This window comes from Salmo salar, chromosome ssa19 (genome assembly GCF_905237065.1).
Source record: "Salmo salar chromosome ssa19, Ssal_v3.1, whole genome shotgun sequence".
Taxonomy (NCBI): domain Eukaryota; kingdom Metazoa; phylum Chordata; class Actinopteri; order Salmoniformes; family Salmonidae; genus Salmo; species Salmo salar.
In genome coordinates, this window is record NC_059460.1 from 23,376,442 (window position 1) to 23,394,288 (window position 17,847).

Sequence of the window (17,847 nt, forward strand, 5' to 3'; positions counted from 1 at the left end):
AACTGACATTTGGTGAGGTGATAGAATTTTAGCAACCATTTCATTAAAAAAATTTTTTATTGTGATCTAGTGCTACTGAGAACTGACTTCCTCCACTATGCTTCTCATCGCTCCACAGCTCCACTCAGACGGGGACCGGGGTGACGGTAGCATACGGTACGTCCTGACTGGCGACGGAGCCGGTACTCTGTTCGTCATTGATGAGAACTCAGGAGATATCCACGCCACTAAGAGGCTAGACCGGGAGGAGAAGGCCTACTACACTCTCCGGGCCAAGGCCGTCAACAGGATCACTAACACCTCTCTAGAGGGAGAGTCAGAGTTTATTATCAAGATCCATGACATCAATGACAATGAACCCAAGTTTACCAAGGATCCCTACTTCACACACGTACCTGAGATGTCCCCACTGGGTATGTATGAACACCTACACCCTAACCCCTACTTCACACATGTAAAGATCTCCCCACTGGGTACGTATGAGCTCCTACATCAGAAATGTACCTGAGATGTCCCCACTTGGTACAGATGCGGGATTTGAATATTTTCCAGTTTGCTATAGCAGGACAATAATCTTGTGGCAACAGGAAATGTGAATTATTATAGGGATTATAATTAATGGACATTTTTGTACGGGTTGATGCACTTTTTGTTCGGGAAAATATGTCTGAAATTTCAAAGTGGAAATTACTAACTTGAAAAGCCTTTTTAACTGAAATACACCACAAGTTTGCATTTCTTGCTTCGCAGGAAAATTCTAAGCTACAAAAGAGTGATCAAATTAAGATCCTACATCTGTATTAGCCCCTACTTCACACATGTACTAGAGATGTCACTAATTAGTATAAACCCCTACTTCACACATGTACCAGAGATGTCACCACTGCATACATAGGCTACAGAGTACATCCCTAAATCCATCTAAATAATAATTTCAACCACTTTTGCCTTGGGTGTAACTGTAACTCATAGCTTGACCAAACGTTTTTAAACAGCGCAGTTAAACTGATAGCCTGGAAATCGTTATGAAAGAGGGGGATTCCATGCAGTCAGTGGTAATAATATATTCCAGTCTTGTATCTGCAATGAATAGCAGCATTAGAAAGCTTATGATGTGTGAGACACGATAGAGTTGTTACAAGCAAATTCTTATCTTATTGGATCAATGAGGGCTTTATCAATCATAATAATGAGAGGAGAGATTGAATGTGTCCCAAATGGCATTTTATTCCCTACGTACATAATGCACCGCTTTTACCAGGTCCCATATGGCTCTGGGCCTTGGTCAAAAGTAGTGCACCACACAGGGAATATGGTGCCATTTGAGACGTAGATATTGAGTCATTAAATGAGAATGATTACAGGCCATGCACTGGTTTATTACAGCAAAACAAACAAGGTAAAGCGGTCCAACAATGCTGATTATATCAGATACTTAAGCTAATCTTTTGAATACACTGTTCAGTGTTCAATTACAACACATTAAACACTGGATGAAACTGTCTATATTTCTGTCATGTGTATGCCAATACATGGAATCTGCATAATCTATCCAGTTCAGTGAGTAGATGGCCGAAGATATATGACGTATACTCTTAACACTAACACACTCTCTAACACCTGCGTAAGCCACACTTTCATCAATACATTAGCTTTCATCATCGCTCACGTCAAAAAACACAACTGATGGAAATTATGACTTAGAACTTTTAACTTTACAGAGTTAAAGAACTTTGTTCTCTCCTGGTGCTGTAAGTGTGAGTGACAGTGGTGACATAACACAGGCAGGTGACAAACCCTGTCAATCTGTTCACCACATCTAAGTAGGAAAAGCAGTTGCCTGTTGTAACAAGTGAGGTGTGATGCCACAGCCTGAAAGTGGACCTGTTGTGAACCTGCCTTTATAGTGCAATCCACTGTACATTATTTGTCTTGTGAAATCCTGACAATTCCCTCTTCAGAGAGGAGATATCATCAAGCAACTAAGCTTGAACATTAGTTTATTTATAAAGTAAGAGGTTAAAGAGAAAAGTAACTTCAGATGTTTGGCAGTTTGGCAGTAATGTAACGTGCCCACTATATTCATCCTTGCAGATCTCACATTGCCACTGAATTAGAACAAGTTTCAGTTGGTTACAAATCCCAATTCCATTCCATCGCACAATTCTATACTTATGTTAATTTCCATTAACTAAATTCATTCTTCTTATGCATTTAATGAGGCAACACTGGGCCCCGCTAGGCATCGTTGGAATGTATCATTTGACTAACATTTCTCTCCTTTGTTCCCTTGGAATATCATTCTCTGCCTCTTTGATAAAGAAAATGGATCATAGCCGTTGCCTAAGTGATCATGCCACATGTAATCATATTGTCATTGATTAAAGATTTTTACACTATTTTAGCTGAACAGCATACCAGTTACCTTAAAATCCCGATACCCTTTCATTACTTCCCTTACAAAAAAACAAGACATTTCCAGTTTCACATGTGAAAATCAGATATTAATATTTGAAATTGCTTTTCACATGTGAAATACAAAAAAGAAAAACAAAAAAGACACGTGTGTGGTCAGTTGTGTATAGATCACGTGTATTCAATATAGAGTTAACATGTTAACACCACCTTTTCACATGTGAGGAGAATAACATGTTTTCACCTCACATCTGGAATTATCACATGTGCTCCCTCTCCGGCCTCTAGGTCACCAGGCTGCTCGTTTATGGCGCACACCTGTCACCAGCATTACGCGCATTTGTGCAATTTGACACTCACCTGGACTCCATCACCTCCTTGATTACCTGCCCTATATATGTCACTCCCCTTGTTTCTTTCCCCAGGCGTCATTGTTTCTGTTTCTGTTTCCTGTCTGTGCGTTGTTTGTGTTTTGTATTATGTTACATTTATTTCTTAAAACACACTCCCTGAACTTGCTTCCCGACTCTCAGCGCACTCATTACAGGAATTAGCATTTCCACGTGAAAAACGTTCTTGTATGAAAACCTTAACTCACGTGGAATAGGGTTGAATATTTTCACAGTATTTTACATATGTTCCATCCCGAAAATAAATCACTTTTCTCCCGCCATAACCGGAAGTGTCATTTAAAAGCATCATAAAGCATGTAAATAAACCTGTCTGTATTTGATTTTTAGAAATTCAAGCCTGATGCTACCTGAGCCTGATGAGCCATACATTACATACATTTTATGAGCCCTACATTAAAGACATTTTATGAGCCCAAGCCCCCCAAAAAACGAATGATTGTGGCGTTATCCAATACATAGGCAATATGATATAGGCTACTGTACATTACGCACAACATAAAAACATAAAAGCCCATAGATGTAGCTAGCTAATGTATATACTTTCTTGGTTAAATAAATGAAACTAGCTCCAGTTAGCAAATCTTTTTGAGTGTGAACTGTATTACTGTATTATACTGTATTATATGGACTGGAATTACACTTATCGTTCAACCCATGATAAAGCATGGAGAGTACATGCGATTCTGATGCCGCACATGCGGCCTACAAAGTCACAAGTATAGGCTAACTAATTTGATTTCTAGAAATATAATAGAGCTTATTTGTATAATTAGTAGCCTGACGCATATATACATTTCATAATATTTCCCCTAATGTTATTAGCTTACCTCCTCTTTCTCTCTATTGTTGCTTCATTCCTTCCTCGCTTTCAACAGTTAAATTAAATATGTTTTGTTGTCCTAATCTTCATCATTGTAATGACATCCTTGAATAATATAGGACTAGAATTAGATGCAGAAGGCTTTCACTTCTCTTGACAAAGATTGAATGGTTATGGGTCTGAATAAATAACTGCTATAGCATCGCGCATTCACCCTTCTTTCAAACTACCCTTGAGTTCTATTGGCTGCTGTATTTTACAATCAGCAAACAAGAGCTTGCGTCCCTCTATTCGAATAATCTATTGGTATAAGAAATGCAAAAAAAAATGTCCAGCAAGCTATTCTAGTCTAGCTTTTCCTGCATGAGACTCCAAGAGCTAAGGAGCATTTTTTAAGGAGAGGCCAGCGGAGCACAGGTGCATTCATATTGCGCAAGAAACAGATGCTATAAGTTAGAAGCTTATTATACATAACCCCTCATTCATTAGCTAAATATAAGGCTAATACGGCATTGAATTTATTACCTGAAAGAGGTAGGCTAGGACACCTATGTATAGGGCTATATATCAATATTGAAAAGGATGATCTATTTTGGATGCTATTTGAATGGAGTTGATAGAAAGAAAGACTGCGAGAGAGTGCTCACACGTGCACTGATTTAAAGCAACGATATTCGAGTGATAGGCTGATTTTAAAAATCTGCAGCTGCAATAAAAAAAATCTTTACAATTAAAAAATAAGGTGACCCCCGAAAGCCAGATGGAGGTGAATGAGACGCACATTCAGTCTTTATTACTGTAGCATAGACTATGCTGCAGCAAATGTAGACCTACCTGTCACAAGAAAATAAGTTACCATGATGAGATGATAGGACTACATGCATTGTGAACTGTGCGCCATCCTGAGATTGGCTGTCTGTCCCCACCCTGAGCGTTTGATGATTCATCATGCAGAGGCCGTAGAGAAGCCAGATTTAGACATGTTATATCATTTAACAGTTCCATTTCACACCATACTGTTCATATAAATAATTTATCATAATTTACGGTTTCTCGCATGTATTTGTCCCTGGAAAAGGGAGTGGTTTTGGGCAGTTAAATCCCGGTAAATATCAGTAACCGGGTTGCTGCCATTCAACCCGAATGTGGAATTGCATTTTCAAATGAAAATCTATATTGCACTTTAACATGTGAAAAACGTTCAAAATGTTTTCACTTGTAGATTTATGGTATCAAGTTGAAAAATTGCATCCCCATGTTGTCACATTTATTACACATGAGATCATGATTTCATGTGTAGTTTCATTTTATCACATGTTGATTTTACATGTTGTCACATGTTATCACATTAACTTCACATAAGATCACATTAAATTCATTAGGTTTTCCCGTAAGGGCATATTCCTTATATAGTGCAGTTCTTTTGACCAGAGCCTTATGGTCAAAAGTAATGCACTATAAAGGGAATATGGTGAAATTTGTGACACAGACATACGTATACTTCAGTTCAGTCCAGTTCACTTTATTGGCCTTATTCAGGAAATTGTCTTGTGCTATTGAGAGTCTTCCCCAACACCCCTTGACTCCATTTCATGTGTATAACTTTGCTCACCAAGTCACTCTCTTTCTTCTTCTCCTCCCTCCTTCCTTTCCCAGGCACAGTGGTGATGCAGGTGATCGCTACAGACGCTGACGATGCTACGTACGGTAACAGTGCCAGGGTGGTCTACAGCATCCTACAGGGACAGCCATACTTCTCTGTAGATCCCAACACAGGTCAGTGTAAACAGGCACCCCATCCTTCTTCTTCTTCTGTAGACAGAAAGGAGAGGTAAGGTCAATTACAATGCAAATACAGAGTTCTATAATAATTACCTTCTATAGTCTATCGGTGGCTCGAGGGGGCAATGTTCCCAGAGCGTCAACAGGTAACAGCACACACAAGGTGCCACTTCCCTGTCTTACTGAAGTTTCATCTTGCATCTGAATAGAACCTAAAGTCATACTGAGAGTGAACCAGGTTGCGAACAGTGGACTACCCCGTCATTCCACGGAGACTGTGTGTGTGTTTGCGTGTGCGTGTGCGTGCAACATAACCATTAACTCCCATGTCAGACTGAAGCGACATGACAGAAAAGAAGGGCAAAACCTCTGCCAACCACCGCCTTTCAATCCCATCGCTCAGTCATCACTGCTAGATTTAATCATTTGTCATGTGTGCTTTGGAATGGACCCTGGTGTTTTGTTTGCTTAAACAAAAGGGAAATTGCAACAAAAAAATCTATTTGCAGATTAGTGCAGGGCTTCACATTAATATGGTTTATCCCAGATGTGCCATGTAAGCTGACATCCCCCTACGCAAAGGCAGGCTCGGACATCAGCATGATTCTCTCTCTCTCTCTCTCTCTCTCTCTCTCTCTCTCTCTCTCTCTCTCTCTCTCTCTCTCTCTCTCTCTCTCTCTCTCTCTCTCTCTCTCTCTCTCTCTCTCTCTCTCTCTCTCTCTCTCTCTCTCTCTCTCTCTCTCTCTCTCTCTCTCTGTCTCTCTCTCTGTGTCTTCCCCTGTTTGTTTGTGTGGAGTGAGCGAAAGAGAGAGAATAGACAGAGAGAGAGAAGTAGAGAGGGAGAACGAGACAGAGAAGAAAGATAAAGATAGATAGGGTAGAGAGATACATTCAGAGACTGTATTGATGTATACATGCACACAATATACTGTAACTCTATATTGAATACACGTGTGTATTTTCCCCCTCAGCACTACTTGAACGGACTAGCATGCTTTTCAGGAGAGAGTTGCTGGCTGTCCTTCAGCGAGTAAGATTGTGCTTTGTTAGGAAAAACGAATGCTGCTGCATCATCTCTCAGCGCTTCAACACACACACACACACACACACACACACACACGCACCTCTGTGCCTTGCTCCTCTCCTGCTGCCACATCCTATGTGATAAAAGAGCAGGATGAGAGTTGTATAGCCCTGCATTCACTGTGCATTTCACCGACGCTGCTTAGATCTAGGTTTGAGTGATGTGCTGCATCAGCCCTTACATCGCCTATTGTTTGATATTCAACGAATTTCCTCTTTGGAAAAAGAGATTGGATCCCGTGAACTCTGTCGATGCAATTGATTTAGTGTTTTTTACTTCTATTTCTGTATTTTACTGTAACAGTCTCTGTAGTTTTGATGCTTCAAATGGATGACAAAGGCCACGGCAGCTCAATATCTGACAGACAGGAGGAGAAGAAGGCAGAGCACTGCTTTTAATATGTACAGTTGAAGTTGGAAGTTTACATACACTTAGGTTGGAGTCATTAAAACTCGTTTTTCAACCACTCCACAAATTTCTTGTTAACAAACTATAGTTTTGGCAAGTCGGTTAGGAAATCTACTTTGTGCATGACACAATACATTTTTCCAACAATTGTTTACAGACAGATTATTTCACTGTATCACAATTCCAGTGGGACAGAAGTTTACATACACTAAGTTGACTGTGCTTTTAAACAGCTTGGAAAATTCCAGAACATTATGTCATGGCTTTAGAAGCTTCTGATAGGCTAATTGACATAATTTGAGTCAATTGGAGGTGTACCCGTGGATGTATTTCAAGGCCTACCTTCAAACTCAGTGCCTCTTTGCTTGACATCATGGGAAAATCAAAAGAAATCAGCCAAGACCTCAGAAAAAAAATTGTAGACCTCCACAAGTCTGGTTCATCCTTGGGAGCAATTTCCAAATGCCTGAAGGTACCACGTTCATCTGTGCAAACAATAGTATGCAAGTATAAACACCATGGGACCACGCAGCCGTCATACCGCTCACGAAGGAGACGCGTTCTGTGCAAAAAGTGCAATTGATCCAAGAACAACAGCAAAGGACCTTGTGAAGATGCTGGATGACACAGGTACAAAAGTATCTACATCCACAGTAAATCGAGTCCTATATCGACATAACCTGAAAGGCCGCTCAGCAAGGAAGAAGCCACTGCTCCAAAACCGCCATAAAAAAGCCAGACTACGGTTTGCAATTGCACATGGGGACAAAGATCATACTTTTTGGAGAAATATCCTCTGGTCTGATGAAACAAAATAGAACTGTTTGGCCATAATGACCATCGTTACGTTTGGAGGAAAAAGTGGGAGGCTAGCAAGCCGAAGAACACCATCCCAACCGTGAAGCACGGGAGTGGCAGCATCATGTTGTGGGGGTGCTTTGCTGCAGGAGGGACGGGTGCACTTCACAAAATAGATGGCATCATGAGGGAGGAAAATTATGTGGATATATTGAAGTAATATCTCAAGTCATCAGTCAGGAAGATGAAGTTTGGTCGCAAATGGGTCTTCCAAATGGACAATGACCCCAAGCATACTTACAAAGTTGTGTCAAAATGGCTTAAGGACAACAAAGTCAAGGTATTCGAGTGGCCATCACAAATGCCTGACCTCAAACCTATAAAAAATTTGTGGGCAGAACTGAAAAAGCATGTGCGAGCAAGGAGGCCTATAAACCTGACTCAGTTATACCAGCTCTGTCGGGAGGAATGGGCCAAAATTCACCCAACTTAATATGGGAAGCTTATGGAAGGCTACTTGAAACGATTGACCCAAGTTAAACAATTTAAAGGCAATGCTACCAAATTCTAATTGAGTGTATGTGAACTTCTGACCCACTGGGAATGTGATGAAAGAAATAAAAGCTGAAATAAATCATTCTCTTTACCATTATTCTGACATTTCACATCCTTAAAATGAAGTGCCAATCCTAACTGACCTAAGACAGGGAATTTTTACTAGGATGAAATGTCAGGAATTGTGAAAACCTGAGTTTAAATGTATTTGGCTAAGGTGTATGTAAACTTCCGACTTCAACTGTAGTCAATTAGAGCTTCACTCAACCTCTGTCCTGAATGAAAAACCAGAGATATATATTTTTTATGTATATTTGGAACGCAACTGTACCAGAGAGAGACAGAGCATCTATATACACCTCAATGTCTGTGTCTGAGCTCTAAAGAAATGTGCAAAAGTTATATTTTGTGCATCATACACAGTGATATTACTTTGCATGCATACATACATAACAGTGATGCAATGATAAAAAAACAGTGTGTAAGGGCTGACCGCCGTTCGAGGTGAGTTAAGTAATGCTCCCTATACTTTCAGTGCATTTTCTCGCAAAAAGTTGGTAAAACGCTTGCACAAAATAACAAAGGTGTGTAAACTGCATATACGTGTATTTACCCTCCACTACACGACTGATGCATACATTATATGTAGTCATTTAGCAGACACGTTTATCCAGAGCGACTTACAGTTAGTTATTCATCTTAAGATAGCTAGGTAAGGCAATCATATATCACAGTCATAGTAAGTAAAAATGTTCCTCAATAAAACAGCTATCAGCAAAGTCAGTGCTATTAAGAAAAGAAAAGACAAGCGTACTGTAAGTGTTAGTGCAAGAAAGGCATGAGTGCTATTTGGTTATTATTATTTTAAATATATTCTTACGGAACACTGATATATGAAGAAAGGTATGTATCAGAAGTATCTAATTTCTCTGTCTGTCTTTTTCTTTTCAGGTGTGATCAAGACAGCCCTGCCAAACATGGACAGGGAGACGAAGGAGAACTATGTCGTTGTGATCCAGGCTAAAGACATGGCTGGCCAGATGGGTGGGCTATCAGGGACCACCACAGTCAGCATCACCCTGTCTGATGTCAATGACAACCCACCACGCTTCCCCAAGAGTAAGTATAGTGCACACATACACAGACAGATGTGCACACACACACACACACACACACACACACACACACACACACACACACACACACACACACACACACACACACACACACACACACACACACACACACACACACACACACACACACACACAGCCCCCTGAAAATAAAACCTAGTTCACCATACAGAAGGCTCGTGCCAAGCAGACAGCCTCCATCTGGTGTCAATTTCAAAATTAATGTGGATTATTGCAGCGAGTGGTACTGCGCTGCTGCAGCTGCGGCTGAGGTGTGTGTGTGCGTGTACGACTGCAGCGCTCTCTGGAAGGCTGGGTAAAATTAAATGTTAAACCATATGACAGAGGGAAGGGTCCTGCACAGTGCATCAGATCAGCCTGGTAATCCCTATTAAATGAAAAGAGTACTCTGTGGGTTTTATCTCTTTCTCGCTCTCTTTTTATCTCCTTCTAACTATCACTTTTTTTTCTTTCCCTTGCTGTCATTCCAGATCCCTCTCGCTCAGTCTTTCTCTTTCCAATGCTCTCAATGTCACTGTGTGGCTCCGCTAATGTCCTTTGTTTCTAGTTTTCTTTTCAGTGTTTCTTTTGCCAACCATCTTTCTCTCCTTCACCCCCTCTCCCTCTATCTCCTCTCACACACTGTGTCTTGTCCCCCTCTCTCCTCTCTCTCCCTTGTGCTTTCCCTCTCTGGTGCATCTGGTGAATTGCAAATATATCAGATTGACAGATTACTGGTGTCATTTTGTTTCCCCTCAATAACAGCACTGTGACTGTGTCTGTGTGTGTGTGTGTGTGTGTGTTACGCACACAAGCCAAACAGCTCTTCACATGACAAAATGCACACAACCGTAGAAACCCTACCTCCATTTATCACCCTCCCCAACAGGGAGACAAACACTGTCACTGCACCTCACCTCAATGGACAGGACAGTGAGGGAGGTTGGGAGGGACGGAGGAGGGGAGGGAGGGAGGGAGAGAGAGAGAGGTAGGGGGTAGAGATGGATAGAAAGGAAATGAAGGTGAGACGGGAGGAATAAATAGAGGGAGGGAAGGAGGGATGAAGGGAGGGGCCAGGGAGAAAGAGAGTGAGAGCAAGTGGATATTGTAATGGGACACCCGGAGGAGGCAGTGTCAGGCAGCGATATCATTGTTGTCTGCAAGACTGATGTTTCCTCCTCTCGACCCAATGCTAAATACCTGTTAGCCTGGGAAACCTCCCCATAGTGGTGTGTGTGTGTGTGTTTCCATGCCTGTGTGCGTATGCGCGTGTACATGCCTGCCTGCGTATGTGTGTGTGTGTGAGACGGAGACCTGCCGACTCAGGCGTTGCCAGAATGCTGTCAGCGTGTTTTATGAGGGTGTCAGTAGGGTTTGTCTCTGCAGCCTGTGTGTATATCACTTCCATCCCTTTGCACACCAAGCCAGCTATTTATTTAAGCATATGAGATACAGTGTGGTGTTTTAGCTAGCAGACAGGGAAGCATTCATTTATCTGGCACAAACCAGGAAATCACCCGTTAAAAAGAACAATGTATGTGCCAGTGTATTCACGTTGAACAAATTATACATGTTTGATTAATGTACGCTTTTAAGATGGATTCAAATGTTTGAATTAATGGGTTGATCCAGGTGTTACAGATGGAATAACAACAACTAATGTGTGTGTGTGTCCGTGTCTTTCCTCCAGGTCTGTATGAGTTCAAAGCTCCTGAGTCGTCAGAGCCTGGCTCGACGGTGGCCGTGCTGCGAGCTACAGACGCTGACATTGGCAGGAACGCTGAGATGAACTATCGAATCACCAGCAGTGACGGCCCAGCCATGTTCGACATTTCAACCAATAGGAGCACACAGGAGGGTGTCATCACCCTCAGGAGGGTCAGTGGTTGGCTGCATTCCTAATCTACCGCTAGCCCATATACCTAGTTCTTATTCCCCTAATTCCTAGGTCACTCTTTCAGTATGGCTGGATTCCCAATCACTCCTAGCGCTCTATTTCAATAAACCTAACGCAATGGTAAATCTAAGGGCTGGTGGTAGCGTTTTAGTTTCCAGGGTGTGTCAGAAATATTGTTTCTATTTTCACAACTATAATTATGGGTGCAGTTCCTGGCGGTGGCGAGAAAGTGCCGGGTTTTGATGATTAAACAATTTGTGGGTGTGTTGAGGCTTGGCCTCCCTGTAATGAGATAGCTTCAAATTGTTTATTTACAGTTTTTCATGTATTGTATTGTCATCAAATCCGATTTGAATGTTGTCCGCTATAGCCTAGTTCATTAAATAGCCTGCCCTATATTTGCAAAATATGTTGAACATGTTTGCAGTTCACATTATTCTAATTGCATTGATTCAATAAGGAAATACACTACATGACATGCTCATCGGACATCTTATTCCAAAATCATGTGCATTAATATGGAGTTGGTCCCCACTTTGCTGCTATAACAGCCTCCACTCTTCTGGGAAGGCTTTCCACTAGATGTAGGAACATTGCTGCGAGGACTTGCTTCCATTCTGCCACAAGAGCATTAGTGAGGTCGAGGCACTGATGTTGGGTGATTAGTTCTGGCTCGCAGTCAGTCTTCCAATTCATCCCAAAGGTGTTTGATGGGGTTGAGGTCAGGCCTCTGTACAGACCAGTTAAGTTCTTCCACACCGATCTCAACAAATCCTTTCTGTATGGACTTCGCTTTGTGCACGGGGGGTTTGTCATGCTGAAACAGGAAAGGGTCTTCCTCAAACTGTTGCCACAAAGTTTGAAGCACAGAATCGTCTAGAATGTCATTGTACGCTGTAGCGTTAAGATTTCCTTTCACTGGAACTAAGGGGCCTAGCCAGAACCATGAAAAACAGCCCCAGACAATTATTCCTCCTCCACCAAACTTTACAGTTGGCAATTTGCATTGGTGCAGGTGGCGTTCTCCTGGGATCCACCAAACCCAGATTCGTCTGTAGGACTGCCAGATTGTGAAGTGCAATTCATCACTCCAGAGCACACGTTTCCTTTGCTCCAGATTCCAATGACGGTGAGATTTACACCACTCCAGCCAACGTTTGACATTGCACATGGTGATCTTAGGCTTGTGTGTGGCTGCTCGGCCATAGAAACCCATTTCTTGAAGCTCCCAACGAACAGTTCTTGTGCTGAAATTGCTTCCAAAGGCAGTTTAGGACTCTGTAGTGAGTGTTGCAACCGAGGACAGGTGATTTTACGCGCTTCAGCACTTGGCGGTCCCGTTCTATGAGCTTGTGTGTCCTATCACTTCGCGGCTGAGCCGTTGTTGATCCTAGACGTTTCTACTTCATAATAACAGCACTTACAGTTGACCGGTGCCACTCTAACAGGGCAGACATTTGACGAACGGACTTGTTGGAAAGGGTGTATCCTATGACATTGCCACTTTGAAAGTCACTGAGCTCTTCAGGCATTCTACTGCCAATGTTTCTCAATGGAGATTGCATGGCTGTGTGCAATTCTTTTTTTCACCTGGTGTGGCTGAAATTTCACTCATTTGAAGGGGTTTCCACATACGTTTGTATATTTAGTGTACATTAAACATAGTCTATAGCATTCGCACTGATATAGGGGCTGGGACTACTGTCTACATGTCTGTGGACATGCCAAACATAGTCAATAAGCAAGATTAAATTCACTAGGCTGTTGATAAGGTCTAAAATACAGTTTGTAATTCGAATCAAATTCTAATAAGAACTAAACAACAACTTGTTTTAATGAGGCCATGTCTAAATACAGAGTCACCATAATTGTTCCCCGTGGGTGTATGATACAGACAAGGCAACTTAGACTATAGAAGGTTTTGCGCACATCTAAACTTTGCACAGGAGCTGGATAAAGACCCTATATAAAGAGAAAGGGGGAATGTCCACTCACCGTTATACTGCTCCCAAATATAATGTCTTATAAATATATTGGAACCATCTTACATATCGCATTCACACTTCTCCAAAAGTTACATTGCATGCGAACCACAGACATTCTCACCATAAAACCAGGATTTTGAGTCGTTCTAATAAGTTTGGTTTTAATAAAATGTAATGAAAAACAAGCAATCTGTTGTTTTTAACAACAACAATAGTAAATCAATGTAAAATGTAATGATATCATAAAAAAAGACAAAGAATTGCTGTTGAACCAGCCTTCGTTATAGTAGGCCTAGGGTAAGGGTAGGCTACGGAGGGCTTGGGTTTTGAACATATGAAATGGAAAACAAGCAATTGTTACATGAAAATAACTTCTAAATATGAGGTTCACAGCTATTCACCAAGGTACTCATCGCTCATTTCATGATGGACATGGACAGATGTAGCCTAACTTTGTTGCTAATGTAAAAAATAATGAGCTTGGCTGGATAGGCTGTTTCCCCTGTCAAAATTCATGCCATAACAAATGCGCTACCGCTTAAACCAACTTTTGGTTTGTCTTAAATATCCCTACCAATTTACATAGCAGGTTAGGTGAATTGGGTTAAGTTTAGAATAAGGGTTAGAGGAAGGGGAGGCTAAAATGCTACAGCTGTTCCAGACATAACTCGGACACGCACCCTTTGGATTGCTAGACGGTCGTGAATTACAACCACCCATCCTCCCCGACCAATGTCCTTACTTTAGTTCCTGTCTAAAGTAACTAGACCGTTATGTATGTATAATACTTATTGGAGTTGCTCAGAAATACTTAAAGTATGTTTCGTTTGGCTCTGAGGCTGTCTCCCTAGACCCTAGTTAGTAATTGCACAAGTGAAAGTTAACAACCCCATTAAAACGGCACGTAGAGACATAACAATTGTATCCTCAAGTTCATCTGACTTTGGGGAAGTAGATAAAGGGGCCTCATTGCCAAAATCCCGAGGTATGCCTTTAACTGCTTTATCTTGCCTTTTGGATGGTTGGAATTTTTTTCCATATTGCTTACATTTATCCAGTCATGTCAGATTGTACATACACATGTTCAGATAGGATGAAATGACCAGCCAGTGGTACTGAGCTGTAGTATGTTTTGATGTATTAAAAATAATCAGATCGTTGCTTTTTCAAGTGCCCCCTCCTCCAATGTGGCTTTAAATTGATCACTTAACTTCCATCAGGTCATCATTGAGTGGAGGAAGATGTAATTGCCTTCTGCTGATGTTACTGTTGTAATGATATTGGAAGGGATCTAAGCTCTCTGTCTGTGTGTGTGTGTGTGTGTGTGTGTGTGTGTGTGTGTGTGTGTGTGTGTGTGTGTGTGTGTGTGTGTGTGTGTGTGTGTGTGTGTGTGTGTGTGTGTGTGTGTGTGTGTGTGTGTGTGTGTGTGTGTGTGTGTGTGTGTACAGGGTCTGGTCTACATCTGAACCTACTCTAATTAAATGGCTTGTCTAGTTAAAGGGCATTTCCTACACCACTGTCCCCAAACAACACATGTTCATGTTGACATCATCAAACCCCTGTCTAGAGAGCAGGGCAGGAGAAAATAAATCAATGACTTAGAGTATGAAGGGTCATATCAAATTACTGTATTTGATTGATATCAAGCGCTGTACAGACAGTGCTCAGTTGAAAGCTCATTGGAAAAACCTGCACACACACACACACACACACACACACACACACACACACACACACACACACACACACACACACACACACACACACACACACACACACACACACACACACACACACACACACACCTCTTGTAAAATGACTGGAGGCCTGGATTTTGTTAGTAGCTACCTCACAACCAAAAACACACGTCACATGTGTTCTCTCCAGACAGCATTAGTGTGACCTTAAAGGTCACACTTTACAAGTGCACACTCCTTCCTCCTGAAGTGTGCACTCGTAAACTACTCCCTACAAGTTTAAAAGAGTTGAATTGGTGTATGCATTAGCTAGATGGGAGTTTCCATATACCAGTAATTTATTTTCAAGAAAGGAGAGATTATTGGGATGCACACAGAGAGAGGAGAGGAGAGAAGAGAGGTTTAAAGGGGGTCTGAACTCGCCTGGCTTTTTCGCCTCATTAAGAAATACAATTTCTGAAACACGAATTGCATCTTAGGGGGTGTGGTTTGATATGGGTGTGTTATGTTCGCTATATCGTACTCTTTGTTTGTTCCTCTTCACTCACTGTAGCTGAGATATCCCCAAACTGCGACCGTACCAGGACTTTGGCTAAAGGAATAAATTGTGTTTGTGATGCTAACGTTAGCTCACAAATGTTGGAAGAAACTCAAACCATTTCTTGTTCTTTCAAAATACGACGATGTCTTGGCGACGATGTCTTGTACCTATTGTCTCATGTAAACAAGTCTGAGGCACTGCGTGCTAATGGCTAGTTCTGCTGTCTGTAAAGAAATGGGCAGGCTTTATTTAGGTTGATTCCCCTGCTATGATTGTTTAGCGCACAGCTGTTTTCCCATTCACCCTTATTGCATGCTCTGATCATTTAGATGGGTGCTGCCAGCTGTTCCATGTTACTGGGCATAATTGTGGACATGACTGAAATCCAAACCCTCAAATATACAAGGACACTGGATTTCTTAAATCCCACAAATCTCTGTTTTGGAAAATAATGAAAATACTCACACTGAATTCATTCAATTGTTGATGATGTGTGTGTTGTTTGACGTGTGTGTGTCTGTGTGTATCTTGCTGTGTGTGTGTCTGTGTGTGTATTGCTTAGATGAGAAAAGTGTTGCATGTCACAGGATGTGTGTGTGTGAGAGGGAAGGAAAGTTAAACAAAAACGTGTGAGTGAGTGTGTGTGTGTGTGTGTGAGAGAGTTGTTAAACCTCTTCTTTCGCTCTCCTCAGCCTCTGGACTTTGAGAGGAAGCGGTCGTACACTCTAAGGATCCAGGTGGAGAACTCTAACCCTGACCCACGGTTCCTGCGCTACGCGGCGACCACAGACGAGGCGACGGTCAAGTTGATCGTGGAGGATGTGGACGAGCCGCCGGTGTTCGACCGGGTCAGCTACGTCATGGAGGTCAAAGAGGACTCAGCCATAGGCACCATCATTGGATCGGTCAGTGCCACAGACCCAGACAGCAGCCGCAGCCCTGTCAGGTACTACACACGTGCACAGTGCCTGAGACATCTACTAGTGGTCAGCAGACCTGGGTCAACATATTATTTATATTCTGTCAAATATTTTACTGTATTTCAATTAAAATTACACCTTGAACAACTCCTGCCAGTATCAGCACATTCCTCAATCACAGTGCAGTGATCACAGAGAAGTGTTATCCTGGAGTGCCTGCTGAAGCTAGAAGTTAGAGCTCTTTATTACTGGTGTCAAATATGGTATCATTCGCTTTTATCAGCGCTCATCTGGAAGGCTGTGCTTTGTGGCATTTAGAGAGTAGGGTGACGAGACGAGGGTAGGGGAGGAGAGGAGATGAGAAGTTAGGAAAGGAGAGGGGGTAAGAAGTTAGGAAAGGAGAGGGGGTAAGAAGCAAGGAGAGGGAATGGGAAGAGAGGAGAGAGGAGGGGACGAGAGTAGCACACACACGCGCACACTTTTATCTGGTGTAATTAATCAGGGGAGGGGCCAAGCCCAGCCAACTGAATTATTGAGAATATTAGAAAGGCAGTTGGCACCACAACAGGACAGATTTAACGAGTCTAGACTTGCTGTCGGAAGCAAGAGGGGCAAAGAGAGAGTGAGTGTGTGGTGCAGTGTATGTGTGTTGAGGTAAAAATTCTAAAACTGTTTGTGCTGGTAAACAACCAAAAAATACTGTCTGTGGAAGGGTAGAGGATTAGAGAGTAGATGGAGAGGGGAGATAGGGAGAAAGGAGATGGGAGTAGGGGTGCGGTGGTGCATGGTCCCTGAGAGACCTGGTTCACGCCCCCCCTCCCCCGGGGGTCTGCTTCCCCCTCCACTCCCCTGCTCTCTTCCATGTCTACGTTTGTGTCCCAAATGGCACCCTATTCCCTATATAGCACTATGAGCCCTGGACAAAAGTGGTGCACTATATAGCGAATAGGGTGCATTTGGGACGCATCCTACATCCACTACTCTATTAATCAAACTGATGTATCACACTAGTCCTCAGGAAGTGAAGAAAAACAACACTACTAGATAACCTGTTTGTGTGTGTGTTTATGCATTTGTGTGCGTGCGTGTTTGTGTGTGTGTGTTTTGCGAGTGTATCTCCAAACAGCTATTAGGACCGCTACACCATGATAGCACAGATAAACATTTTTGGAGTCATTTTATTTTTAGCGGAACGACCAGAGCACAACTGTCAGTCATCCAAATTGCTTTCAAATTGGATGATACTGTATGCAGCAGTATGATGTATTGTTGTGATACTCCTCCACTGGGTTTCAGTGAAATAAAGCAAGGACATTTATACTTGTTTGTTTTCTGCAGATACAGGTACCTGATAGAACAGGGTGCAGACAAAGACAGGGGGCATAATATTCCTGTGAAT

The 17,847-nt window shown here is 42.1% G+C and overlaps 1 protein-coding gene across 1 annotated transcript in view; it reads left to right on the forward strand.

Moving 5' to 3' along the window:
• Nucleotides 1–17,847, forward strand: part of LOC106578592 (cadherin-6) — an 81,920-nt gene that overhangs the window by 57,421 nt on the left and 6,652 nt on the right. The window contains exons 3-7 of the mRNA XM_014157587.2: nucleotides 119–413; nucleotides 5,305–5,424; nucleotides 9,227–9,394; nucleotides 11,099–11,286; nucleotides 16,221–16,474. Coding sequence (XP_014013062.1) covers nucleotides 119–413; nucleotides 5,305–5,424; nucleotides 9,227–9,394; nucleotides 11,099–11,286; nucleotides 16,221–16,474 — 1,025 coding nt within the window. The remainder of the gene's footprint in view (nucleotides 1–118; nucleotides 414–5,304; nucleotides 5,425–9,226; nucleotides 9,395–11,098; nucleotides 11,287–16,220; nucleotides 16,475–17,847) is intronic.